The sequence below is a fragment of the Leucoraja erinacea genome, chromosome 2, assembly GCF_028641065.1.
Source record: "Leucoraja erinacea ecotype New England chromosome 2, Leri_hhj_1, whole genome shotgun sequence".
Taxonomy (NCBI): Eukaryota; Metazoa; Chordata; class Chondrichthyes; order Rajiformes; family Rajidae; genus Leucoraja; species Leucoraja erinaceus.
The window spans coordinates 37952876-37980675 of NC_073378.1; the positions used below are offsets into that span (position 1 = coordinate 37952876).

Here is a 27800-nt window from a genome sequence, read left to right on the forward strand (position 1 = left end):
GCCTTGTGGTACCCCACTAGTCACCGCCTGCCATTCCGAAAGGGACCATACTCTTTGTTTCCTGTCTGCCAACCAATTTTCTACCCATGTCAGCACTCTACCCCCAACAACATGTGCCCTAATTTTGCCCACTAATCTCCCGTGGGACCTTATCAAATACTTTCTGAAAGTCCAGGTACACTGCATCCACTGGCCCTCCCTTGTCCATTTTCCTAATTGCATCCTCAAAAAATTCCAGAAGATTAGTCGAGCATGATTTCTCCTTTGTAAATCCTAGAGCCACTTCCCTAAGTACTCTGGTATGCAGACCATCAGGCCCTGGGGATTTATTAGCCTTCAGTCCCATCAGTCTATCCAACACCATTTCCTGTCTAATGTGTATTTCCTTCAGTTCCTCCGTCATTCCAGATCCTCTAGCCATCAGGAAGATTGTTTGTGTCCTCCGTAGTGAAGACGGATCCAAAGTACCTGTTCAACTCATCTGCCATTTCCTTGTTCCCCATAATAAATTCACCTTTTTCAGTCTTCAAGGGTCCAACTTTGGTCTTAACTATTTTTTTCCACTTCACATACCTAAAGAAGCTTTTACTATCCCCCTTTATATTCTTGGCTAGCTTACCTTCGTACCTTATCTTTTCTCCCCGTATTGCCCTTTTAGTTATTATCTGTTCCCCTTTAAACATTAGCCAATCCTCTTGCTTTCCCGCTCATTTTTGCTATGTTGTACTTCTCTTTTATTTTTATTCTGTCCCTGATGTCCATGTCCCTGACAGCCCCAGTCGCCTCTTACCTTCTGTATTATTCCCAGATATACCCGCCATTGTTGTTCCACTGTCATCCATGCTAGGGTATCTTTCCAATCAACTTTGGCCAGCTCCTCCCTCATGGCTACATAATCCCCTTTATTCAACTGTAACATTGACACCTCCGATTTACCCTTCTCCCTTTCCAATTGTAGATTAAACTTGATCATATTATGATCACTGCCTCCTAATGGCTCATTAACCTCGTTCCTTTATCAAATCCAGCTCATTACACAACACTAAATCCAGAATTACCTTCTCCCTGGTCGGCTCCAGTACAAGTTGCTCTAAGAATCCATCACGGAGGCACTCAACAAACTCCCTTTCTTGGGGTCCAGTACCAACCTGATTTCCCAGTCTACCTGCATGTTGAAATCTCCCGTAACATCCGTAGCATTACCGTTACTACATGTCAATTTTAACTCCCGATTCATCCTAACTACTGTTTGGGGGCCTGTACGTAAGTCCCATAAGGGCCTTTTTACCCTTACAATTCCTTAGTTCTATACTGACTCTACCATTTACGTGTAAATCCTGCCCTGATTTAATTTTCCAAAATGTAACACTTTGCATTTGTTGGAGTTAAATTCTGGTTGCTGTTTTTTTGGGGCTTTTGGCCAAATTCTTCTAGATTATATTGTATTTTTCAATAATCCTCTACACTTATTCTTGCACTGCATCACTTATTTATGACATTGTCCTACAGATCGTTAATATGGATGACAAATAACAATGGGACTACCAGTAACGCCAACAGCTGCTGGTCACAGGCCTCTAATTGGAATTAAAACTTTTCTAGAAAGCTAATTGTTGTATCTGAATGGCTTGCTCATACTGGATCCCATGTGATCTAACCTTCCTGACTAGCCAACCACATGGGACATTGTCAAAGGCCTTGCTAAAGTCCTTGTAGAGAACGTCTTCTGCCTTTGTCAGGCCTTTCTCTTGGTGACCTCGTCAAATATCAGTTACATTTGTGTAACACAATCTCCTATCCACGAATCCGCGCTGGCTATCCCTAATCAGTCCTTATCTTTCCAAATGCAGATAGATTGTTGGTGTTATTGCGCAGAACTCGGAGAGCAAAGTTTAAAAGAAATGTGTTCGGCCATTGTTTTTGCAATTCAAGGGTAGTGCGAGCCTGAAATGTGTTTATAGGCACAGGTATGTGCTGAGAATTGAGGAATGTGGATTAAGAGCAGGCAGTTAATAGTTGGTCTTGGCATCGTGTTTGGCACAGACATTGTGGGCCGAGTTGGCCTGTTCCTGTGCAGTATGTAGAGGGCAAGTAAACTAGACAAAATAATAGCAGAGAAATAGAAACTTGCGAGAGGGCAGGTGATAGTCTTGAGCAAAAATCAAACTGCTGGAGGAATTCAGCGGATCTCGCAGTAGCCATGGAGGGAAAAGGACAGATGATGTTTCACAAACTGCTGGAGTAACTCAGCGGGTCAGGCAGCTTCTCTGGAGGACATGGATAGGTGACGTGGGTCAGGACCCATCTTCAGATTCGACACACCTGTGACAGCCCTTTACGTGCCTGCGATCACCCCATCCATCAGCACTATTCTCCACAATAGGGACAATAGTGTGGGAAAATAGTGAAAGGCTTGCATAAAGTGGATATGGAGAAGTTGTAGCCTTAAAATTAAAGGAATTTAGGAAGGAGATAAGGAGGAATTTGTTCTAGATTATATGGTGGTGAGTCAGATGATGGTGGTGAATCTGTGGAATTCTTTGCCTCAGAATGCTGTGGAGGCCAAACCACTGGATATTTTGAAGGCAGAGATAGATAGATTCTCAATTAGATATATGCAATCATTGGAAATAAGTAAAAAAATCTGCAGATTAACAATTTGAATTGTCAACTGAGGAAGAAACAGCACTTACATTGAAAGGAAGGAACAGAGCAAGTTGCAATATTGAAGATTATATTTATGCCGCATAGATAGATACTTATGTAAAACCATGTACAGGTGCACAACCTTTTATCCGGAGTTCCGGAAACCGAAAAGCTCCGAAAACCGGACATTTTTTCCAGGATGTCGTCTGCACACCAAAGCTCGCGTTTGGCGCCAAACTTGACCCGAAACGACCCACGGTCAACCCAGGTCTGTACTACTGTAGCGGCTGCCTCCTCCCCGGAGACCGGGGAGACACTTAAACATCTGTAAATCATTGCTTAAATGTTAGTCGGTTAGTTTGGAGGGCTTTTATGTGAAGGGAGGGTGAAGGGGGAAACTTTAATTCTTAGTCCCCTACCTAGTCGAAGAGTCGGGGAGCGGGCAATGCCTTACTGGGTCGCCGTGCAGTAAGCTCCGGAGCGCTGTGGCTGCCGACTCCCAACATCGCGGAGCTGGGGCTGCGGGCGGGCGGCGCCGGTTGGAGCTCAGACCCCGGCGAACTCTAACCCTGGCTGCGCGGCGCTCCAAATCCAGTGTGGCCTGCAGCCACCGCTCCGCGATTTTGGGAGTCGGCGGCCACACGCTCCACACGATGTTGGGAGTCGGCGACCCGGTAAGGCATTGCCCGCTCCCCGCTGGTATCCCAGCGCTGTGGCCGCCGACTTCCAACATCGCGGAGCTGTGGCTGCGGGTGTCCGGCCGCGAGCCGCGCTGGATTTGGAGCGCCGCGCAGCCAGGGGTAGAGTTGCCGGGGTCGGAGCTACAACTGGCGCTGCCCGCGGCCGGAAGCCCGCAGCCCCAGCTCCGCGATGTCGGGAGTCGGCGGCCACAGCGCTCCGGAGCTTACTGCACGGCGACCCGGTAAGGCATTGCCTGCTCCCCGCCTCTCCGACCAGGTAGGGGACTAAGAATTAAAGTTTCCCCCTTCACCCCCCCACCACATAAAATCCCTCCAAATAACTGACTAACATTTAAGCAATGATTTACAATGATTCCCCGGTCTCCGGGGAGGAGGCAGCCGCTCCAGACTTTTCAAGCCGCCCGTGCTACCTACCTAATCTATGCTAAAAATCTTCCATTCGGAAATCCGAGAAGTGTCTGGTCCCAAGGCTTTCGGATAAAAGGTTGTGTACCTGTATTCGGAATTTTCATACACAACTTTGTAACTGCATATGCTACATTGTGTTCATGCTAAGGGAAGATGATTTGAGTTGCGAATTGGGTAGCAGAGCAGGTCGGTCAACCATTGTTAAATCTTCAAAATTAGATTTTTAATTTAATCTAATATGTAGGATTGGAAAAAAATTGCGTCTACTAATGGTAACATTGAAGCATATTCATAACATGCATCACTTCCCAGTCTGCCATTCAATTGGCAACTCCATTTGAAACTGTAATGAGGACTAAATGATCTTAAGTCACTGAAGAATTTGCCAACTGGAACTTTAGTCTATATCTAGCAGTAACATGTGAAATTATTTCCATTATGATTGTTTTAGATGTTTATAAACTAAATTGTTAATCCCAATGTTTTGGTAGATAAAATTGAAATGGAACGTGAGATTGAGATGAACGTTGATGATGATGATGATGATGATGACGATGACGATGATGATGAGACTAACAGTTCTGCCGTCATTGATGAACTATTTGATGTCCTGGAGGAAGAGGAGGAAGATGATGAGATGAGTGAGAAAATGGCATGCAACAAAGAAACTGAAAGTAATCCAGCGGAGAAAAACGATGAGCTAAATATATCCTCAATGTCGCTCCTCGCGCCAATGGAAGAAACTGTTGATGCAGTCACAAATCAAAAGGTCGAGTTTAATGTTGGAGAGTACTGAGCATTTGTGTATTTATTTTCCTCCTGGTGAATTTATGTTCAAAGGTAGCAATTGTTTTGCTAGAAATTGGAGCACAAGTCCATGCGGAACACAACATAGAAGCACTCTGTATTGTTTAAGCATCATCCATTGCCCCACTCATTTACTTCTGCAGAGGAGAAATGCACCAACGTGACAATTCTATTTCTCTCTAAAATGCTTGTAACACGTGGTTGCTGGAATCGGGTGTAAAATCAAAGCATAGTTGAGTTTTGCTTTTTGAAATTTTTTTAAGGGCACTATTGAAGGAGCAAGGAAATTGCCATGTTACATTAATCAACACTAAATTCATGTGTGATTTAGTGCTTGTTCTCTGAGCAGGAATAGGTTACTCAGCCCCTCAAGCATGCTCAGCCATTCAATTAGTTCATGGCTGATTTGTTTGTAACTTAAACTCTACATTCCATCCTATCCTCACTAGCCTATCACCCCTGCTTATCAAGAGTCGAATTCTTGCCATAAAAATATTTGAAGGCTCCATTCTCTGTAACATTAAAAAAAACAAAACCTCTCCATGCATGGGATTAAGTTGCCTGTAACTCTTCTAAACTCCAGTGGATAAAAGGAAAGCTTATCCAGCTGTCCTTCACATGACAGCCATTCTATTATTTTGAGCATTAAACTGCTTCCAATACATTTGTCGTTTTCCATAAAGGAAGAAGGTGAATAGTGCAAACAATGAAGTAAAAAACCTCATCTTTGGAACCTTTGCAGTGCTAAGCACTAGCAGGGTTTGCAGAGCCAAAATGAGCAAAATCTGCAAAACTGTGAAATAAAAATGTTTGTCATCCAAATTATTAACATAGATAAAATGTTGGAATGGAAAGTAAGTTTGCACACAATAACAATATTAGTGGAGTAGAGACAGAGCAGAGGACTAACTATCCATGCAACAGGATGATTGGGGGAAGTGAACTACAAAATGGCAAATGCAATTTAACTCTGACAAGCGACGTATTGCAGTTTAGAAAGTTACACCTGCATTATCCTGGAGAGGAGTACGGGCAGCGAGACCTAAAGGTGCATGTACACTAAATTCTCGTTTTAACAAGCCCCTTTATAACGGAGTTTGGTTATAGCTGACGGACCTGCCAACACCAGTCTGGCTCGCACCCCTTTTCCGACGCCACTCCTGGCTAGCTAGGTGCACCAGCGAGTCCTTCATTCATTGCACAGTCTGGTTGTCTCACGTTGTAGCCCCTGGGGAGAGCAGGTTTCTTCAGGCCGCAGCCACGTATAGGACATGTTAAGTCACAGTGGGGTTCGCTTTGTCCACTGGACCTCTTTCCCCCCCTAACCCCTCCCCCACCAATGTTGTCTCCTCCTTTTCCTGTTGCTCTCTCCACTCTGCCTCTTCCCCACTCCACCACAGCCCCCTCCACAACCGGAGTTGCTGACATATCCCATCTTGGAAGTGGACAAAATGCTTAGTGACATGATTAGGCCCTGGCTGTGTTCTAATTTCCCATGGTTTCCTTGTATTATAATTAGTTACACTTAAAGAAACAATGCAAAATTGACAGACCTAGTTGATTTTTCTTATATCCAACCTTTTCCCTTTTTTAAGCAGTTTTTTTTTTGTTTTGTTTTTTTGCTCAACACCCCCCACCTTTCATTACCTCAATTTCCTTCTTGTCAGGTTATATTTTCTATAGAATCTTGTTTGTAACTTTTCTTCTGTATTCACAACATATTTGGACTTCACTGGCCACTTTTGTAATGTCAATCAGCTTTTCCCAATCTGTATAAATTATTAAAAATCTAATGACAAATAAAAGATATTCTTGTCATAAATCTATTTCATTCCCTACACTTTTAATTATTTTGTGTTCTGTCATGCGGAAGCTTAACAACTATATCTTCGGGAGAAATTTTGTTTTTGAAGTAAAATGTAATAATTGTTTTGAGTTCAACAATTGCATTTTTGTTTAGCATATTTTAAAAAGGATCATTTTGGCTGAATTCAATTTAAAATAAAATGTAAGTTACTGAGGGATTCAATTGCCGGATTTTGTTTTCTTCATACGCTAACTTAATTCCACACTTACTTCAATGTGTTTTGCTACACAGGGGAGTGCTAAGCCTGCCAGCAATACAAAGGAGGGCAAATGCCAGCTAAAACCCATAACCAGATCGGAGTCGGCTGACAATGTAGGATCTTCAACTGATGAACACAAATTGTTATACAGGTATAACAAAGTTTTTATTATTTTAACCTGGGGTGTTATCTGATTAAATAGAAGAATACTTTATGCGCTGAAGTTTTATCCCCTAAATTGTTATTGTCCTTTAATGTATTTGCTGTTTTTGATGCAGTTGTATTTTGGCTTACCATGCTCCTACTTTGAGGTAAAAATGTATAGCAAAATAGGAAGAATTGAATAATGAAGTGAGTGGGTGAAAGATGTCGATTTTGCCCAGGAGCTTTGACAAGGTGATATTTCTCCTTGTACGGGTGGGGAAGATATCCCTGAAAAAAAAAACCTCGATCACCTGAGGGCCGAGCTTTAAACACCATCAGTGTTCCGAGCCAGACCTGTGGCTTCCCAAGCAGCTAATTATCAAATGGCTTGGATATTGCCAATGACTCGCCAATGACTCGTCAAACCCAATGGGGTATGCAGGTCCATAGGACAACTTCAATCTATTAGTAAGAGGGTGGGTTAGGTAAGAAATACATTTTCACATGGGGAACAATTGGTCTGACTGTCAAATATGGGGACATTATACAGAATGTAAGGGAACTAAAACAGAAAATGCTGGAGATACTCTGCAGGTCGAGCAATGTCTCTGGAGAGAAACAAGTTAATGTTTCAGCTTAGTGATGCTGCCCAACCAGATGATGATTTTTAGCAGTTGAAGATTTTTAAGGAACTTGTGACTATCCAGTTAGCCTTGTTGTTAATTTATTCAGCAAGATGCTTTTACAGAGCACTAACTTTGAATCTTTGTATTGTTGATTCCTACTGTTAAGGGGAGGCCATTTAGGACTGAGGTGAGAAAAAACGTTTTCACCCAGAGAGTTGTGAAATTGTGGAATTCCCTGCCACAGAGGGCAGTGGAGGCCAAATCACTGGATGGATTTATGAGAGAGTTAGAGCTCTAGGGGCTAGTGAAATCAAGGGGTATCCTAATCTGAGGAAAGACATTCTTGCCATAGAGGGAGTACAGAGAAGGTTCACCAGACTGATGCCTGGGATGTCAGGACTTTCACATGAAGAAAGGCTGGATAGACTTGGCTTGTATTAGCTAGAATTTAGAAGATTGAGGGGGGATCTTATAGAAACTTACAAAATTCTTAAGGGGTTGTACAGGCTAGATGCAGGAAGATTATTCCCTATGTTGGGGAAGTCTTTTAGGACCGAGATGAAAAAAACATTTTTCACACAGAGTGGTGAATCTCTGGAATTCTCTGCCACAGAAGGTAGTTGAGGCTAGTTAATTGGCTATATTTAAGAGGGAGTTACATGTGGCTAAGGGGATCGGGGTGTATGGAGAGAAGGCAGGTACGGGATACTGAGTTGGATGATCAGCCATGATCATATAGAATGGCAGTGCAGTCTCGAAGGGCCGAATGGCCTACTCCTGCACCTAATTCCTATGTTTCTATGATATGGGGAGAAGGTTGGCACGGGTTATTGATTGGAGACGATCAGCCATGATCACAATGAATGGCGGTGCTGGCTCGAAGGGCCGAATGGCCTCCTGCGCCTATTTTCTATGTTAGTGTTTTTTGAGTTTTCATTAATTTTGTTGTAATTTTCATTTTTAATTTGTCTTCTCGACCACCAACCCTTTTTTTTTTTCCCAGTATTGATGCCTACAGATCGCAAAGAATTAAAAATATTGAGCGCCCTTCAGTGAAACAAGTCATTGTCCGTAAAGAGGATGTTTCTCAAAGACTTGAAGAGAAAATTAATGCACCGCCAAGTTCAATTAGCATAAAACAGAAGATGAAGGTAATGTCTTAATTGCAAGAAGACTATGCCATGCTGGACACTACATCGACCTAAATGCCTCTCGGGTTATGAATTTTGAAATAACAACATTAAAATTCAGTGGAAAAAAATAACTGGAGTTTGCTGTATTGAGTTTGGTTTGTGTTCTTTGAGGTGACATTTTTTGTCAATGTGGGCTGTAAAATCCTTCCGTTTAATAATTTTTTTCTCGTATATTTATTTGTTTCACTTTATTATTCCAAGAATCTGAACAATGAAATAAATATCCAGCAAAGTGTTATCCACCAGGCAAGCCAGGCTTTAAACTGCTGTACAGATGAAGATCATGGGAAAGGATCTCAGCAGGAGGCCGAAGCTGAGAGGCTGCTACTGATTGCCAGTAAGAAATGCAACACAAAAGATTAAGTATCATTTCAGAATTTACAATTTTCTTAAATACAAAGTTGACATATGGCCTCTGGAAAGGCTTAAGCGCATTTAAACCAGAACATGTATGAGCAGTGGGTACACAAAAATGCTGGAGAAACTCAGCGGGTGCAGCAGCATCTATGGAGCGAAGGAAATAGGCGACGTTTCGGGCCGAAACCCTTCTTCAGATGTCTTCAGAGACCCTTCCTTCGCTCCATAGATGCTGCTGCACCCGCTGAGTTTCTCCAGCATTTTTGTGTACCTTCGATCTTCCAGCATCTGCAGTTCCTTCTTGAACACATGTATGAGCAGTGATTGAGCAGTCATGCTATATTGCATCTGCCGTTAGGAAAATTAATTCAAATTAATCTGCCTGAATTCACTAGTAGATATGAATGTATTAGGTATTCAAATAACAGCAAATTGTTCTTTTTAGATAGTAAGTACAAACAATCCCTTTGTTACGGTCATTTGGATTATGGAAACTCAACCTAACAGAAATCACAAATCATTACCAAAAAATCCAAGATGTGGAATAAAATTTGTTCTTATGGAATTTGTGTATGGGGTGGGGGGGAATTAAATAAATTAGCACAGAATGGCAAAAGAAACAACAGATTTTGTTATTTTGTTTTTAACATATTTGATATATGCTTCGATAATACCATTGGCTTTTTTTTGCAGTTTGTTCAGTTTCCTAGCAGTTTATTTTCAGGAGTTTGCATTTTATTTAGCGTAAAATGTCTAAAACTGGACCATGAACATTAAGTACAGTTTAATTTTAGTTTAGAGATACAGCGCAGAAACAGGCCCTTTGGTCCAGCAAGTCCACGCTGCCCAGCAATCGCAGCACACTAATGCTATCCTACACACACCAGGACACAGGGAGAACGTACAAACTCTGTACACACAGCACCTGTAGTCAGGATCGAGCCCGGGTCTCTGGTGTTGTAAGGCAGTCACTGTGCCACCCTGTTTGTATACTTAAACAACTACTTATTTATTTATGAAGTATTTATTTAGCCTATGTTATCTATATTTGATATGCGTTAAAAAGTGTGTGCCTCCATTCAAACTGACGATGGAAGATGATGAGCATCTGCAGCCGCTTGTCTCCAAACACAGTCGCAAGCGACTTAACTGACTGCTTGTCAGTTTCCAATGCAAATATCTTCAGTGCCCCCTGCTCTGAACGAATAGTTGTGATTCTCATCCCATAGGAATGCATCTCCACTTATAATATTTGATTCAATGGGAACTATAGAAAATCACAATTTCTAAGAAAGCAGCACATGGGGGGGGGGGATAGCCTGCATTTAGATGATCATTATCAATATCATGCTTTTTCAAATAATGTGATTTGGCCAGGTTATTTTTTTTTCTCTGATGTGCATAAAGATTGGTTTCTTTAATTTGTCTATTTTGCTTCATTTTACATAGGTGAAAAGAGATTGGCACTTCTTGCTGAAATAAACAAACTAAAGGGTGAAGGAGTACCTGTAAATAAGAGAGGTGGCCATGCAGCAAAATCAGCTGGTGAATTTGCTCCATCTAGAGGCTGTTTTGCACTTTCAGATATCCGCCTTCCTTTAAAGGCAGATTTCATCTGTTCAACAGCTCAGAAAACGGGTAAGACTAATTTTCCTGTTAACTTGGAACTTGCCGTTTGCTGTTAATAGACCAAAGCCTCAAGAAAACGGAATCAGTAATATAGATATAAATGCAATTTGGTGTTCTACTCTTATTTATTCAAATTCCAACACCGTAACTGGTTAGATTTGTGGTATGTTTAAAATGTAGAAATTTTGACACATTGCACTCTTATAGAAGACAGAACTGTACAGCACAGGAACAAGCCATTTGGCCCACGGTGTCTGCTGAACATGATTCCAAGACCAACACTTATCTGCCTGCACATAATCCATATCCTTCTGTTCTTTGCATATCCATGTACCTATCCAAAAATCTCTTAAATGCCGACGCTATCATGCCTTAAACTGCATCAATCTAGAAATTTGACTGGCCAATTACATCTGTTCATTCTTCCTCCTTTCAAATTTTGAATACTCACTTAAAGGATATATCATAGAAACAGAAATAGAAAATAGGTGCAGGAGAAGGCCATTTGGCCCTTCGAGCCAGCACCGCCATTCGTGATCATGGCTGATCGTCCCCAATCAGTAACCCGTATGAGGAATATCATTTTTCATACAGTGCTCCTTCTGAGCAGCACTGTTAAATAAAGCTTGTCTCTGACATGGGTCACAAGTTATGCGCAGGGAACCAAGTAGATGTGCTTAATTTCTTACACGGGTGATCCCTGGTGCTCAAGTACACCTCTATGCACATATGCGTAGAAGAGATAGGAAGTGATGAAAGGCAAACTGCTTCCCATCTCTTCTCCCACTCTGTCTCCTTGGATCCACTCCTGCTGCCGCTCATGCTTTGTTCTCCTTCAAAGAAGGCACAAAGCATTATCAATTGTCATTTGAGTGTTATTGACTTTTGCAGTGGTAGCACTAAGGCTGCAACAATTGTTGATGAACAGTGTCACCCTTTTGCATTATTTTAACAGTGCAGGTCAGTATCTGAGAATTACTGGTCAGAATCACTGTTTTGTGATTCAATGGCATCATAACTACAAAATGGATTTTGGCTGGTATATAATCTTGAGACTATGTATTAAATGAAGTAATGAATGCAACTAAGTCAGTGAAACCGTTAAATTATGTTGCTTTATACTTGAATATCAGCAGTTAATGGAATACAAGGTAAAATAAGGAGTTGTGGTTTTAACATATTTATTTTAAATTTGTTTTAATCATTTAGATGAAAATTACTGGTGCTAGTTAAGTAAATAGATCCTTGGAAAATGCTGGATATTCATTGTTTCAGTTGAATGGTGAGCATAGTTTTTTTTTAAAGTTTTATTTTGGCAAGTGCATTTTTAACATATAGGTTATTAATCTCTTTCAGATGTTACCAACTACTATTTTTTCGTGCTAATTAAAGCAGGAGCGTTAAATATAGTGGCTACACCATTGGCCTCCATCCAAAATGCTCTCAGTGGCGACGCTATTAGTTTTCCCACAAAGTTCACTCTGTAAGTAACAGACATGTCAAAAATGGTTTCCCTTGCTTTTCAAAATCTAACTAAAACTCTTTATTAGCTTAGGGTTATAAATTAGTTTGTATTCAAGTTATTGGGTCAGCTGAGCAAAGGTGTCATGCAACTCTGATTAAAATGACCTGTTTAAAGTTGTGCTTTCCTGTAATCAAAGGAGCAATGCCACTTGTACAGCTTTCAATTAGTTTATTTGTGAACTATAAAAAGCTTAATTTTTATGCAGTAATCTTGTGGTTTAGTTATGATTTAAAACAATTCTGACTGCCAGTTCACACGATTAGGGATCTGAAAGCAAGCAAATGGACTTTTAACCTTTTGTTCAAGATCATACTGTAAGTTAAAGTTCTCTGAAGAAAGTGCCTTATTATCATTAATTGAATCTTTGGTTTTAGAAGCTAATTTCTTTTTTATGGGAATGAATGCGCTTTAAATTTGTTCTATTTTTATTTTAGGCAAGATGTCTTGAATGATTTTGAAATTGAGATAGAGGTTTATTGTCTGGTAAGTTACGATAAGGCAACCCCTGCACTATAGGGTGGATAGACACAAAAAGCTGGAGTAACTCAGCGGGACAGGGTGGAGTTGTGTACTTAGTAAACGCCCCTGGCGTCATTTTTCATAACCCAAAGTCACATTATCTGCACGTATGTCAAGAAACGAGACTGGGCAAAACATTTATTTTGTTGATTTTTTTTTTTTTTTGTGCATTGCTTACAATTTAAATACATTTTATTCCGTATCTCAAATTATTGGGTAGTGGGTATTGATTTATAAATTCTGTCTGAGCGGATTTCTATGAACCAGATGGCAGTAATGCAGAGGTCATCTGAAATAATTCTCAAAGGAACAATCCTTTTGCCATTTTTCTGACCGTTGTTTTTATTTAGGCATTGCACCGGGAGAGTAGCATTACAGAAAAGAAAAAGAAACCTACCAAATCTAAGGTAAAGGGAAAGTTTTGCATGAAATTGGTTCCATTTCTTTTAATACGGTTTCAGTAGCTATAATGCATGGTGATCAGGTGGGATGTATATAAAATTACTCGGTGAAATTCATGGTAGAGAAAAATTTGACTTCAAATTGCATCTAAGAATATGCTAGAAAGTGAGAAACTAAATTTTGCTTAAGAGTTGAGATTTAGGCCTTGAAACATATTGGTTCTTTTTTTGCTTTTCCCATCAATCCATGTAATTTATCTCGCATTTAACAATACTATATCTTAAGTTGTTCAGTCTTCATTTTGTACAATTTGTTGTTGCAACAGAAATTAAGAAGCAAGGAAATAATTGCTTTGAGCTGTAACAGCATATTTCTTGCAATATAGTCAAGTTTCTGCATTTTTATGGTTGATATGGTATAACCTGAATTTGTCTTTGTATTGTCTGTTCCATTTAGATAATTGGATTGTTTGAAAACAATTTGTAGGGTCAGAAACTGTTAGTCTTTTTTTTATTTAAATTCTGCCTAGAATAAGCCAGCTAAATATATTTTCTTTTATAGTTTCTATGCAAAATGTCTGCACTTCATCTGGGAGTATTTCATTACTTTCGAGAACTGATTTGTTCTTTGGTATGATTATAACATAATTTAACAATATAACAAAGTTCACCTCTTCTGCTTACACTTCAATAACAAAATCCCAACGATGTACTCAATTTCTGACAGGCCTTCAGATGACGATGATTCAGAGTTTTAGTTTGCAAGTCACGTGAAATGAATGGGTGGAAATCACACGGCGCTTCTTTATAGGGTTCTTCAGATTAACTGCAAATGTGTTTAAAATGTATCGGAAAGTGAACTTTACGAAAGTGAAAGTAAATGCTGCCTTTGAATGTTAAAAATGTAAATTAAAACTGACTGGCAAAAGTCTTATGAACCTCTTGCTGTTTCTCAATATGGTGGCACCGTTTTGCTCATCTCATGTTTGATTTTTAACTTTCTGGTATCAATTGGTGGTATTTATGGGACACTATAAACATTCTTGGGTATCCTGGAATAGATGTGAAAAAATGGAAGAAATATCTTTGCTCTTGATTGCCATCCACTACAATTACATACAAGTGAGGGCATTGAACACATAGAAACATGGAAACAGAGAAAATAGGTGCAGGAGTAGGCCATTCGTCCCTTCGAGCCTGCACCGCCATTCAATAGGATCATGGCTGATCATCCACTCAGTATCCTGTACCTGCCTTCCAAGAATTTTGACAGCCTCCGTGTGTTTAAAACGTTCCAGAAACTCCGTTCCACCAGATATGGCTTGCCATCGATATTAAAACTCAAGTCGACAACTGCATTTCTGAGAATGTTGGGATGAGCTATCTGATGAAGAAACTCTGTCAGAACATGATAGGAAACTCTTATAATGGGAATGTAACTTTTGCGCAGGTTAGTGTGAGATGAAACTGGAAAACATGGAGAATATCCAAGTGATTAGCATCGAGTATTAGAAGTGATGCCTGATTCCATCTAAACCCACCACTTCTTAATATCGGATTCATGACATTTATTGTTTGTTTTGCTATCCGCACATATCCTTTATTTTGTCGACTGTCATAACTGTTCAAGAAGGAACTACGGATGCTGGAAAATCAAAGGTAGACAAAATTGCTGGAGAAACTCAGCGGGTACGGCAGCGTCAGGAGCGAATGAAATAGGCAACGTTTCGGGCCGAAAACCCTTCTTCAGATTGCTGAATTAAGCGAGCGAACTCCTGAGTATGCCACAGTGGCTACAAATGCAAGGAATACTCTTTCTTGAGTATTCCTTGCAAGGCAGGTACGGGTTATTGATTTGGGACGATCAGCCATGATCATAATGAATGGCAGTGCTGGCTCGAAGGGCCGAATGGCCTCCACTTGCACCTATTTTCTATGTTTCTAACTGGTGATGTCCATGAATCGCAGACTTCAAGCAGTCATTGCATGCAAAGGATATGCATAAAAATACTAAACATGACTACTTTCATTCACATGACATTGCTGTGTCCCAAACAATATGGTGCCCTGAAAAAAAAAAAAGCGGGGGGGGGAGGGTGGACAACCCATGTATAAACACTGCTGTAATTTCTACATGGTGAACCCAAAATATATAAAAATGGCCTTTATTAAAAATTGACAATGTGCACTTAAACCACATGTGATTTTTTTTTTTCTATTACAAATCTCAAATTGTGGAGTACAGAGGCAAATACATTTCCAAAACATTATGGAGGGCACTGTACATGGATTTGGAACGAAACAAATCAACCCTATACAATTCATTTAATTTATTAAATGCGTATTATCTCAAGCCAAACCTAGTTCTCTCCATACGCCCTGATCCCTTTAGCCCCAAGGGCCACATCTAACTCCCTTTTAAATATAGCCAATGAACTGGCCTCAACTACCTTCTGTGGCAGAGAATTCCAGACATTCGCCACTCTCTGTGTGAAAAATGTTTTTCTCATCTCGGTCCTAAAAGATTTCCCCCTTATCCTTAAACTGTGACCCCTTGTTCTGGACTTCCCCAACATCGGGAACAATCTTTCTGCATCTAGCCTGTCCAACCCCTTAAGAATTTAAGTTTCTATAAGATCCCCCCTCAATCTTCTAAATTCTAGCGAGTACAAGCCGAGTCTATCCAGTCGTTCTTCATATGAAAGTCCTGACATCCCAGGAATCAGTCTGGTGAACCTTCTCTGTACTCCCTCTATGGCAAGAATGTCCTTCCTCAGATTAGGAGACCAAAACTGTACGCAATACTCCAGGTGTGGTCTCACCAAGACCCTGTGCAACTGCAGTAGAACCTCCCTGCTCCTCTACTCAAATCCTTTTGCTATGAATGCTAATATACCATTCGCTTTCTTCACTGCCTGCTGCACCTGCATGCCTACTTTCAATGACTGGTGCACCATGACACCCAGGTCTCGTTGCATCTCCTCTTTTCCTAATCGGCCACCATTCAGATAATAGTCTACTTTTCTATTTTTGCCACCAAAGTGGATAACCTCACATTTATCCACATTATACTGCATCTGCCATGCATTTGCCCACGCACCCAGCCTATCCAAGTCACCTTGCAGCCTCCTAGCATTCTCCTCACAGCTAACACTGCCCCCCAGCTTCGTGTCATCGGCAAACTTGGAGATGTTGCATACAATTCCCTCGTCCAAATCATTGAGATATATTGTAAATAGCTGGGGTCCCAGCACTGAGCCTTGCGGTACCCCACTAGTCACTGCCTGCCATTGTGCAAAGGACCCGTTTACGCTTTGCTTCATGTCTGCCAGCCAGTTCTCTATCCACATCAATACTGAACCCCCAATACCGTGTGCTTTAAGTTTGTATACTAATCTCTTATGTGGGACCTTGTCGAAAGCCTTCTGAAAGTCTAGATATAACACATCCACTGGATCTCCCTTATCCATTCTACATCCTCGAAAAATTCTATAAGATTCGTCAGACATGATTTACCTTTCATAAATCCATGCTGACTTTGTCCAATGATTTCACCACTTTGCAAATGTGCTGCTATCCCATCTTTAATAACTGACTCTAGCAGTTTCCCCACTACCGATGTTAGACTATCTTGTCTAATTCCCCGTTTTCTCTCTCCCTCCCTTTTTAAAAAGTGGGGTTACACATGTTTAGATCGGCTGAATGAGAAAGACAAGATTTAGGCAGATATTCTGTAATTGTCACATGTGTAATCAACTAATCTATGTACTTAAAACTCTGATCTTGGATGTGTGTGTGTCTGTATAATCCTACTGCTTGAAAAAAACAACGCTCTACTGGTAAAATCTTTACACATGTCTGTAGAGATTTATCCCGTTGTCAAAAATTGCATTATCTGGAAAGTTCATGCAATAATTCTTAATAATTCTCCAGTTATTAATCAATGTTAAAAAATGCCAAATGCATGTTTGTGTGTGTGTGTGTGTGTGTGATGCTGCAGGCCCCCACCAACCCGCAACCGCGCGTTGAAGGAACGGGACCCAATGGTCTAGTGTATTACTAAAATTCTGTTGGTATGAGTGCGAGTGTGTGAAGTTTCAAAACTCCTCCAAAACGGTACACGATAGCACTACAATATTTGGCTCGCCTTACTCTCCATTGTCCTGGGATGTAAAAGAGACAATTTTCGTTCGGATTGATGTTATTGACATTTAAAACTTTACAAAAAGCACTTTTCAATACTTTTTTTCACTTCCCCTGCCGGGGGGGGGGGGGGGGGGGGAAATAGGATTGGGACCCGAGGCAGAACTAGGCCTCTCCCTCTCCCGGCCACTCAGCCCATCCAGACAATGCTCCTTGTGTACTCTGCTTTCATCCACCATCAGTAGTAAATATCTTTGACTGCTTAGAATACACACTGGATTAATGTGCTTAATTTGTTTTTCCAATTCCCTCTCCTTTAAGATCTGTCTTTAAAGCCTATATTGTAACTAAATGTTGAATACTGCAATAAAGGTGCTTTCTCTTCTAGTTAGAAGGTCAGATACCAGTAGGAGTTAATATTTTTCTTCACTTTTGATAGAGATCAAGATTGGCCAGCAGTTGCACCATGTGTGTTGGTCAAATATTGTAATGCAAAATATTTTACAAAGGTGTAGTAGACACTGATACTAGTATATTGAATATAATGATTGTTGGGGTGCTGCCAGTAGCTGGAGAATAATGAGCAGAAGATTCTTGGTTTGAGTATCCAAGTGTGGCTGACATTGGGAGTTGTACAAAATCACGAAATAGGACGTTAGGTCTGATAAATTAGTTATGGTGGCGCAGAGGTAGCGTTGCTGTCTTGCAGGTTTGATCCAGGGAATGCTGGGATGGATAAATATATGGACGAGAGATAGCTGGGTGAGAACAAGATGCAGAAGCCGCTTGCCTGTAGAATTTGGGAATGGAAACTTGGGAAATAGTACTTTATTTTTATTAAGCAGTGGGTATCGAGGGTTTAGACTGTAGTGGGAGGAAGGAACTGAAGGGAATCCACATTAGTCAGGAAATGGTGTTAGGTAAACTGTTGGGACTGAAGGCAGATAAATCCCCAGGGCCTGATGGTCTGAAAGGAGGGAGAGAGAAAACTGGATATTATAGTCCAGTTAGTCTTACTTTGGTAGTGGGGAAGATGCTTAAGTCGATTATTAAAGATGTAACAGCAGCGCATTTGGAAAGCAGTGACAGGATTGGTCAAAGCCAGCATGGATTTATGATGGGGAAATTATGCTTGACAAATCTTCTAGAATTTTTTGAGGATCTAACAAGTAGAATGGATAAGGGAGAGCCAGTGGATGTGGTGTATTTGTACTTTCAAAAGCCTTTGACAAAATCCCACACTAGAGATTAGTGTGCAAAATTAGAGCACGTGGTATTAGAGCATATGGGGGTAGGGTATTGACATGGATTAACTGGTTGCCATACAGGAAGTAAAGCGTAGGAATTAACAGATCCTTTTCAGAATGGCAGGCAGTGACTAGTGGGGTGCCGTAAGGCTCAGTGCTGGGACCTTGGTTATTTACAATATATAGTAACGATTTAGACAAGGGAATTAAATGTAACATCTCCAAGTTTGCGGGGTGGCAGTGCGAGCTGCAAGGATGATACTATGAGGCTGCAGGGTGACTTGGATAGTTTGAGTGAGTGAGAAGATGCTGTACAATGTGGATAAATGTGAGGTTATCCACTTTGGTGGCATGTACAGGAAGGCAAATTATTATCTGAATGGTGCCCGATTAGGAAAAGGGGAGGTGCAACGAGACCTGAGTGTGCTTGTACGTCAGTCACTGAAAGTAAGCATGCAGGTACAGCTGGCAGTGAAGAAATCTAATGGTATGTTGGCCTTCATGGCGAGAGGATTTGGGTTTAGGAGCAAGGAGGTTCTGCAGCTGTACAGGGCCCTGGTGAGGCTGCATCTGGAGTATTGTGTACAGTTTTGGTCTCCTAATTTGAGAAAGGACATTATTGCTATTGGAGTGCAGCATAGGTTCACCAGGTTAATTCCTGGGATGGCGGGACTGACATTTGATGAAAGAATACGTCGACTGGGCTTGTATTCACTGGAGTTTAGAAGGATGAGAGGGAATCTTATAGAAACATATAAAATTCACAAGGGATTGAACAGACTAGATGCAGAAAAAATGTTCCCCATGTTGGGGGAGTCCAGAACCAGGGGGGGATCACAGTTTAAGGGTAAGGGGTAGACCATTTAGGACTGAGATGTGAGGAAAAACTTTTTCACCCTGAGAGTTGTGAATCTGTGGAATTCTCTGCCACAGAAGCCAGTGGAGGCCAATTCACTGGACGTTTTCAAGAGTTAGATTTAGCTCTTAAGGCTAACAGAATAAAGGGATATGGGGTAAAAAGTAGGATCGGGGTACTGATTTTAGATGATCAGCCATGATCATATTGAATGGTGGTGCTGGCTCGATGGGCCAAATGGCCTGTTCCGGCACCTATTTTCCATGTTTCTATAAATGGCATGTAAAAGATTTTGAGAACCTCAGACGATTCCTGTACTACACTATTAATTCAATTGTGCATAAGTCAATATAACTTGAATTAATTTATTCATCTTGCAATTAACCTTTTATCATATCAGACAAATCATTGCAGAATAATATTTAAGATAATGTTGATGATTGCTAATCTGTGTGTTTTTGGTGCTATTATAATCCACATCAAGTAGCAAAACTGGCTCTATTTTCATTAGGTATCAATTAAATGCTGAATTAATACTTGTGCTTGCATTATTGTTTTTTCCTTGCTTATTCACTTTTATTAAAATTAAATAATGCTGGAACAGAAAGGAATAAGGGGTTTTAACCAGTCATTGGGCGGTACAATGAGCTGCTGCCTCTCAGCACCCGGGTTCAATCTTTACTTGGGTGCTGTCTGTGTGGTGTTTGTACGTATTTGGAGTGTAGGAGGAAACCAGAGCAACCCATGCTATCATGGGGAGAACATACAAACTCCGTACAGACAACACCAGTAGTAAGAATCGAACCCGGGTCTCTGGCGCAGTAAGGCAGCAACTCTACCACTGCATTGCCACAACTAATTAATCCGATTACCCTAACTAATCCTCCCGTGATCTTATAAATTTCTATAAGATCACCCCTCGGCCTCCTGCACTCCCAGAAGTAAATTCCTTGTCTACTCGTCCTCTCCCTGTAGCCCAGGCCCTCAAATCCTGGCAACATCCTTGTAAATATTTTCTGCGCATTTTCCAGTTTAACAATATCTTTCTTATAACACGGTGACCAGTCCTGAACACAATATTCCAAAGGTAGCCTTAGCCATGTCTTATACAACTGCAACATGACCTCCCAACTTCTATACTCATAACTCTGATGAAGGTCAATGTGTCGACAGTCCAGCCATTCACTGTGTAGGTCCTGTCCTGGTTAGATTTACCAAAATGCAATACCTCGCACTTATCTGTATCAAACTCCATTAGACTTCCTAATCATGCCTTGCACACTTTCATCCAAAATCAATGATATAGATGACACACAATATTGGACCTAGCACCGAACCCTGAGGCACACCACTAGTCACAGGTCTCCCGTCCGCAAACCAACCTTTCCCCATCACCCGCTGCTCCCTTCCATGAAGCCAATTTTCTATGCAGTCGGCTGGCTCTCCTTGGATCACATGCGATTTAACCTTCCAGAGCAGTCTATCATGCAGAACCATATCAAATGCCTTGCTAAAATCCATATATGCAATGCCTATAGCTCTGCCCTCATCGTTTTTTGGTTAATTCTTAACAAAAAAAATCAGACTCGTGAAATACGGTCTTCCACAAAATTATGCTGACTGGCCCTAATCAGCTCTTGTCTATCTACATGCATTATTATCTTATCCCTCCGAACACACTCTAGTAACTTTCCATTCACGGATGTTCGTCTCTCTAAGCAACAGTTAGTTAGGCAGAAGTTGTCCCTTTACCCTGTAAGGTCTGTACAGAAAAGGGAGCCAGAGCAGGTAATTATTAAACATTTGCAATAATAAAAATAGCTTTCTGGAACATGTTGCATTGAAAGCAAAAAGTAGTGTCAATACTCTTGTAATAGTTAAGGCTTCTCACCCTCTAACATATTTTTCCTGGGTTCCTGGGCTGTCAGTTTCACTTAGCAGATTTGATTCTCTGACTATATTATCCACAATCTGTATGGATAATGACTATGCTAATGTGTACAGGTTTGATATTTGATCTCATTGAAATATTTTTAGAAAAGGAACTTGCTTTCCCCGATCCTCTGGAGAAACAAAAATAATAACTTTTTAACTAATTCAAACTAACGGTTCACATTGTTTTGCACACATCTGCTGATGTTTGGGTTGCATGCAGATACCAGGAGAGCAATTTTAATCTCAACATTACTTAATGATTAACAGTAACTAAACGATTATTTTTCTTTCTTAGGCCATTACTCCAAAGAGGCTATTGACTTCAATTACAGTAAGTGTAACATGACTACTTTATGGGAATAAATAAAATATAGTTGGGATTTATTAGCTGACATTAAGAAATTCTTAACTCTACCAAACAAAGAGAATAAATGAGATTTTAAAAACATGTCATTTTCTAATTATACTGGTTAAATTGTTGGAAAGACAAATATTGCCTGAATATCTAGAATTTTTCTATGTCAGAATTATTCATACAGTAAAGCGAGTCAAAGGGAAGTCACCATGTGATCCCTCAATTAAGCCTTGATGTTTCTTACTTCATTACATCTTGCGGATTGTTTGGTATGGACTTTTGAATTCATGTCTAGTGAAACGTTTCTATTTTCTTCATGATCAACAGAGAATAGTGGAAGTCTCTCTGTAGTACAGAATAAATCCTGGTGTTTAATCAAAATAACATTTCAGATGGGGACCATGATGTGATGTTGTCATTGTAAATTTTTCAAAGGAACATTTGAAGAAAGTAATTGATGAAAATGTACACTAGGAGAAACATACCTGCAATTCTGTTAAATCCTTGGCACATTTTAATCCAAAATTGTTCAAGAGCAATAGAAAGATCAGTGAACTGATTTCTTCTTTGTTCTGGTGTTCTTCAATGATTTCCAAAGGAAAGCTGATTATTTTTGGAAAATATCTTCAAAACAAACAACCTAATGCTAAATACAATTTGCTGTGCTTTTCATTTTTGTGTATGTATTCTATTACTACTTTAACATTGCCTCTTCCTTCATTCCAAACAGAAGACCAACTTGCACACACCAGGTATGTTGCATGCAGTTTAATGTGTAAGTGGGGTTTTGTCTCCAGGAATAATGACAATAGCATTGGAAAAGTACTAGAAAACATCATTGATGAAATCGTAGGGGAGAACTTTGGAAACAATATTGAGAATGGGCAGAGTCGGCAAAGGATTATGAGAAAGATGCTGTGTGATGAATCTGCTTTTTAAGTTTTTGCTTCCAGAATAAATAAGAGGAACTAATGCACGTGTTGTATTTGGACTCGTGGAATAATGCCTTCAATTGTTACACAGATTATTATATTAAATAAAATGAGGAAGCATGAGATTGGGTGGTATTATACTGGTGTCTTGTAAGGGCAGTTTAAAAGACAGAAAACATTGGGAATAAATTTATGTTGGGAGTCAAGTCAGCATCCTGAAGGACCACAATTGTTTCAGTTGAATATAAATATGTTCAATTTGACTTTATCCTGAATGCCTGTCAATAGTTTTCAGGGCTATCCACTCTCTGGGTAACTGAAACACGAAAAAATCTTTATTCTGGCCACCAAGGTAATTTAATTGGTCTGTAATTGTTTGGTTTATTCCCTTTTTTAAAGAGGTACAATGTTAGCAGTCCTCCGATCATCTGGTAGTACTGGAGCCAGGGAGGGTTGGAAAATTGTAGTTAGAAAATTCTGTAAAACATTTTCTCTTTAATATTACTGCCAATATTTTCAAATAAATGTTTGCTTTCCTTATTTCCAATCTGACCACTCCTAGTCTCGTCCAGACTTTCTTGTATATTAAGCTTTCAATTCCTTTCACAGACTTCTACTTTGTATAATCTGAAGAAGGGTCTCGCCCCAAAACATCATCTATCTAATTTTAAAGTCCCCTTAGAGCAGCAATCTAAAGTAGGCCTTGAACCTGCTAGCTTTGTTGCGGCATAAACGAGGGGGCAGATTATTATCTCAATGAGGTTAGGCGAGGGGGAGGTGCAGCGAGACCTGGGCGTCCTTGTACACCGGACACTGAAAGTTGGCGTGCAGGTACAGCAGGCAGTGAAGAAAGCTAATGGAATGTTGGCCTTCATAACAAGAGGATTTCAGTATAGGAGTAAAGAGGTTCTTCTGCAGTTGTTTGGGTTCTGGTGAGACCACATCTGGAGTATTGTGTACAGTTTTGGTCTCCTAATTTGAGGAAGGACATCCTTGTGATTGAGAGTTGGCTAGAGCTCTGGGGGCTAGTGGAGTCAAGGGATGTGGGGAGAGAGGGCAGGCACGGGTTGTTGATAGGCGACGATCAGCCATGATCGCAATGGTGGTGCTGGCTCGAATGGCCTCCTCCTGCACCTATTTTCTATTTTTCTATGTTTCTATCCATGTGTGATGCGGCTAATTAAGAGCGTGATAATCAAAAGGGAGTTTTTATATTTCTATATTCATATTTTGTTTTTTTATTTTTTATTTTTATATTTGGTTTCAATGTTATCGAGGCGCATCTTCTTGCTCCTAAGCACAGTCATTCCACGCTGATTTCCTTCACAGGTAGATTTTTGAGGCTGTCTGAAAATGTTAGCAAGTTCCCTCAAAATATATTGTTTTTATATGTAGCTTTGGCAAGTCCTGGAGGACCCAATGCAGTGCGCACCAGTAACTTCAGCATGGTCGGATCGCACAAGTTCTCTCTCTCTTCTGTAGGAAATTCTAAATTCCAACTGGCGAAGGTTTGTATATTGGAATCTTACATGGATTAATATATATACATAGATTAATCGAATCTTACATAGATTAAGTTCTGTTTTCGATTGCATTTTTAGCAGTCGAAGCGTCTTTAAAATGTGCATAAGCACTGCAGTCATATAGGAACCGTTATTTAATTGGTAATCATTCAATCGTTTGTTTGTTTAATTTTAAGTTGAATGAGAGATTACCTTGATCGAGAAAATGTTTTTACATTTCAAAAACGTGTCCTGAGATTTTAATATTGTTCTGTTACCAAATGCGATTTCTTTGACCATTGACCAATATCACCAAGTTTATTTTTGGACAATCCTCTTACCAATCATGCAGAGCTTGTCTGAGTTATATTTTATGAGGCATGTTGAGGTGTAGCACATAACTTTGGAAAAGGTGACTATAATACGATCAATTATAAAATAATTGGCTAATTGTTTTGGTGCACTGATGCTGCCCACTTTGATATATGCAATTTTTTGGGAAGTATTCTTAATGTAAAGGCTTTATTGTTTTTATATTAATACCAATACTTGACAGTTATTTTTTTTCCTGCTGATTAACATGTTTCATGGCTCAATTAATTACACCATTAATCAATGGTGTCATTTTCCACTGCTTATGTGCCTCATCAAAAAGTGAGTTTTTAGTATTTGGAGCAGGTGACTTAAATATGAATTTGTTCTCATAAAATTTGAGTAACAAACACTAGTATCTTGGTTGTAGGTGCGGCCCTTGCACCTTTGAGTTTTCGGCTAAAAATAATCCACATGAGTAGAAATCTAACTAAATCTGTGGTTATGATCCTAAGTTTAAACTCTGGGGAAAGTATTTGTTCCCACGTCACTAGTTTGCAGTCCTGGAATTCTAGTGAAATGTTTCCACCCATGGCTAGTAGTATCTTTAAAATGTAATTGTGTTTGCTTCAAAGTATAATTATGTATTCTGAGTCCCAGAAGGGCATTCGAGCAAAGTACATTATAACAAAGGAGTATAAATTTGCTATCCATGAATCCTCAAAACTGATCCTATTTAGCTGATCAAAAATGTATACTTGACAATTCTTGCCATTTGCCAGAAAACACGTTGAAATTTGGCTTCAGTCTTGGTATCACGTTCTATCAACTATCCGGCCTTTAATGGTGTTATAATTGGTTGCTGCCAGCTGGTGCATATCATTGTCGCCTTCTGTAACCTTGGGTTTTCAGATCAATATTGCGAAATATAAAATGCAACCTGAAGTATTTGCATCAATAACAGGCAAAATCTTTCAAGAATACTGACTATTAAAAGTACAGATTAAATGTTATATGACTGCTTTTGCAGGTTCCCTTCTTGTCACCACTTGAAGGTCACATTTGTGTAAAACTGCAGTGCCAGGTTGGATCCACGATTGAAGAGCGTGGATTTTTGGTAAGATTTTCTTTGGTTGTCACATTGTGTTACTTTCTTTAACAAGTGTCTGTGGATTGTTATCTAAAGTACAAATGATTCATGCGAAAAGAAAGAATGAACAAGATTAAATTCAGATGGCAATTCCCACATCCCCAGATTATTACAAACTTACAAAAATGGTCAGAACCATTAAATGGTTAAAGCACTGTTTAGTTTAGAGATCCAGCGCGGAAATGGGTCCTTAGGCCCATCACGTCCGTGCCGATCACTGATCACCCACCGTACATTAGCACTATTCTACACTAGGTACAATTTTTACTGAAGCCAATTAACCTACAAATCTTTGGAATGTGGGAGGAAACTGGAGCTCTTGGAGATAGCCCAAACTGATATAGGGAGAACGTACAAACTCCGTACAGACAGCACCCATAGTGGAGTTCCAACCCAGGTTTCTGGCGCTGTATGACAGCAACTCTACTGCTGCGCCACCGTGCCCCCACATACACACACTACACTCTTTAATAACATCTGCGTTCATAGGTGGGACCCAACTTATCCCAGTTAAAAACTGTGAAGTATTCACAACTGCAGCAGTGTCAAATACATGATCCAACTCGGGTTTTCTTTTGAGATGTATACCATGGATTTTTTTGATAAGAATGGATTTTGTCTCGACATGCACCAAGGCACTTCCTTGTGTGTTTATCCGTATGCTTCTACCTCAGGCAGGAATGTCATCCCTGTGGCATAGAGCACTCCCAGATATTGTGATGGGGAAGCCTGGGACATTAACTATCATGTATGGTATATGTATAATTGCAATGTGTAAAGGAAATAGGCAACGTTTCGGGCCGAAACCCTTCTTCAGACGTTTCGGCCCGAAACGTTGCCTATTTCTTTCGCTCCATAGATGCTGTTGCACCCGCTGAGTTTCTCCAGCTTTTTTGTGGACCTTCGATTTTCCAGCATCTGCAGTTCCTTCTTAGAAACTTTGTTGGTCCAGACAAATTCACAAATATTTATACTGTTTATGCAATATCTCATGTGTAGTGATAAGGTTCTTCTGATGCAACTCAATGGATTTCTCTCCTTGCAGACCATGTTTGATGATGTTAGTGGTTTTGGAGCTTGGCATCGACGCTGGTGTGTCTTATTAGGAAACTGCATCTCGTATTGGACCTATCCAGATGATGAAAAATCCAAGGTTTGTAGTGCAGAAGCAATTGCTATAGAAATTATCAGCTGGTGAAACTTAATGCAATTCAAATATCCCTTTTGCATCCCTCTCCGCATGCAATTATTTTAAAGGTTTTCTTACGTTCTTTAGTGGTGAAAATGTTACAGTTTTTATTAATAGTAAAATTGAAGCGTCTCATCGGTAATATTTTTGTGGTGTCATATCCTGCTGGTATTGTTAGGGAGTGGAGAAAAATTGTTCATCTGGTTTAATTACGAGATGCATTGATATCAGTAGCATTTTTCATCAAAAAAAAAATTGCTGGTGTCATCACTTTTTCATACAACATAATAATAATAATAATAATATTTATTTATATAGCACTTTTCAACAAAACCAGTATTTGAACCAAAGTGCTTTACAGAGATTGATTAAATTAATTGAACAGATCAATGCAATAAATCCATACAAATCAAAAAAAGAGAAAAAAGAGAAAAAGAAAAAAGACACAGAAACAGTACACTATAGAAATCAACATGAAACACTTCACTGTGAGGGAAGGCACCAAAAATATCATTCTCCCCCTCACTTTTCAATTCCATACCTTTTCAATTGTATAACATCCAGCATCAGTAGCTTTTCCATGGCATCCAGCATCTGTAGCTGCTTAACCATTTACATTTACAATTTATAAGGGATTAAAGGCCGATAAATCCCGTCGAGGGCCAGATAGGCTGCATCCCAGACTAGTACTTAAGAGAGGACGAAGAGCTCCAGAAATAGTGGACCAGGTAGGACTGGGATTAAAATAATAATTTCCCCCTTTCAAAACTCCTTTAGATTCTGGAAAGTAGGACCAGAAGCGGCCATTGGCGGGTAGCACCCCCGCAGTCCGTCTTGAACCCCACCATTTTTAAGAAGGGAGGGAGAGAGAAAATCCAGCATGGGCTTAATTACAGACCATTTATAATGGATTAAAGGCATAAATCGGTAGTGGGGTACTTAACTGCTAGAGTAGTGGTTATAATAAAGATGGATAGCAGCCCATTTTTAAGAAAGTGGGAGAAATCATTGGACAAAGTCTAACATCGGTAGTGGGGAAACTGCTATTTTGGTTATGAAAGGTAAAGTCATGTCTGACGAATCTTATAGAATTTATCGAGGATGTAACTAACAGCGTGGATAGGGGAGAACCAGTGAATGTGGTGTATCTGGACTTC

At 40.0% G+C, this 27800-nt stretch overlaps 1 protein-coding gene across 5 annotated transcripts in view; it reads left to right on the forward strand.

The window, feature by feature from the left end:
• LOC129708953 (anillin-like) overlaps positions 1-27800 on the forward strand; it is a 76459-nt gene that overhangs the window by 44489 nt on the left and 4170 nt on the right. For all 5 annotated transcript variants that reach the window (XM_055655039.1, XM_055655066.1, XM_055655048.1 and 2 more), the window contains 13 exons: positions 4247-4524; positions 6661-6779; positions 8402-8549; positions 8793-8928; positions 10398-10586; positions 11934-12060; positions 12537-12585; positions 12972-13028; positions 21499-21534; positions 22289-22310; positions 23886-23998; positions 25335-25421; positions 26500-26607. In XM_055655039.1, the coding sequence (XP_055511014.1) occupies positions 4247-4524; positions 6661-6779; positions 8402-8549; positions 8793-8928; positions 10398-10586; positions 11934-12060; positions 12537-12585; positions 12972-13028; positions 21499-21534; positions 22289-22310; positions 23886-23998; positions 25335-25421; positions 26500-26607 (1469 nt within the window). The remainder of the gene's footprint in view (positions 1-4246; positions 4525-6660; positions 6780-8401; positions 8550-8792; positions 8929-10397; positions 10587-11933; positions 12061-12536; positions 12586-12971; positions 13029-21498; positions 21535-22288; positions 22311-23885; positions 23999-25334; positions 25422-26499; positions 26608-27800) is intronic.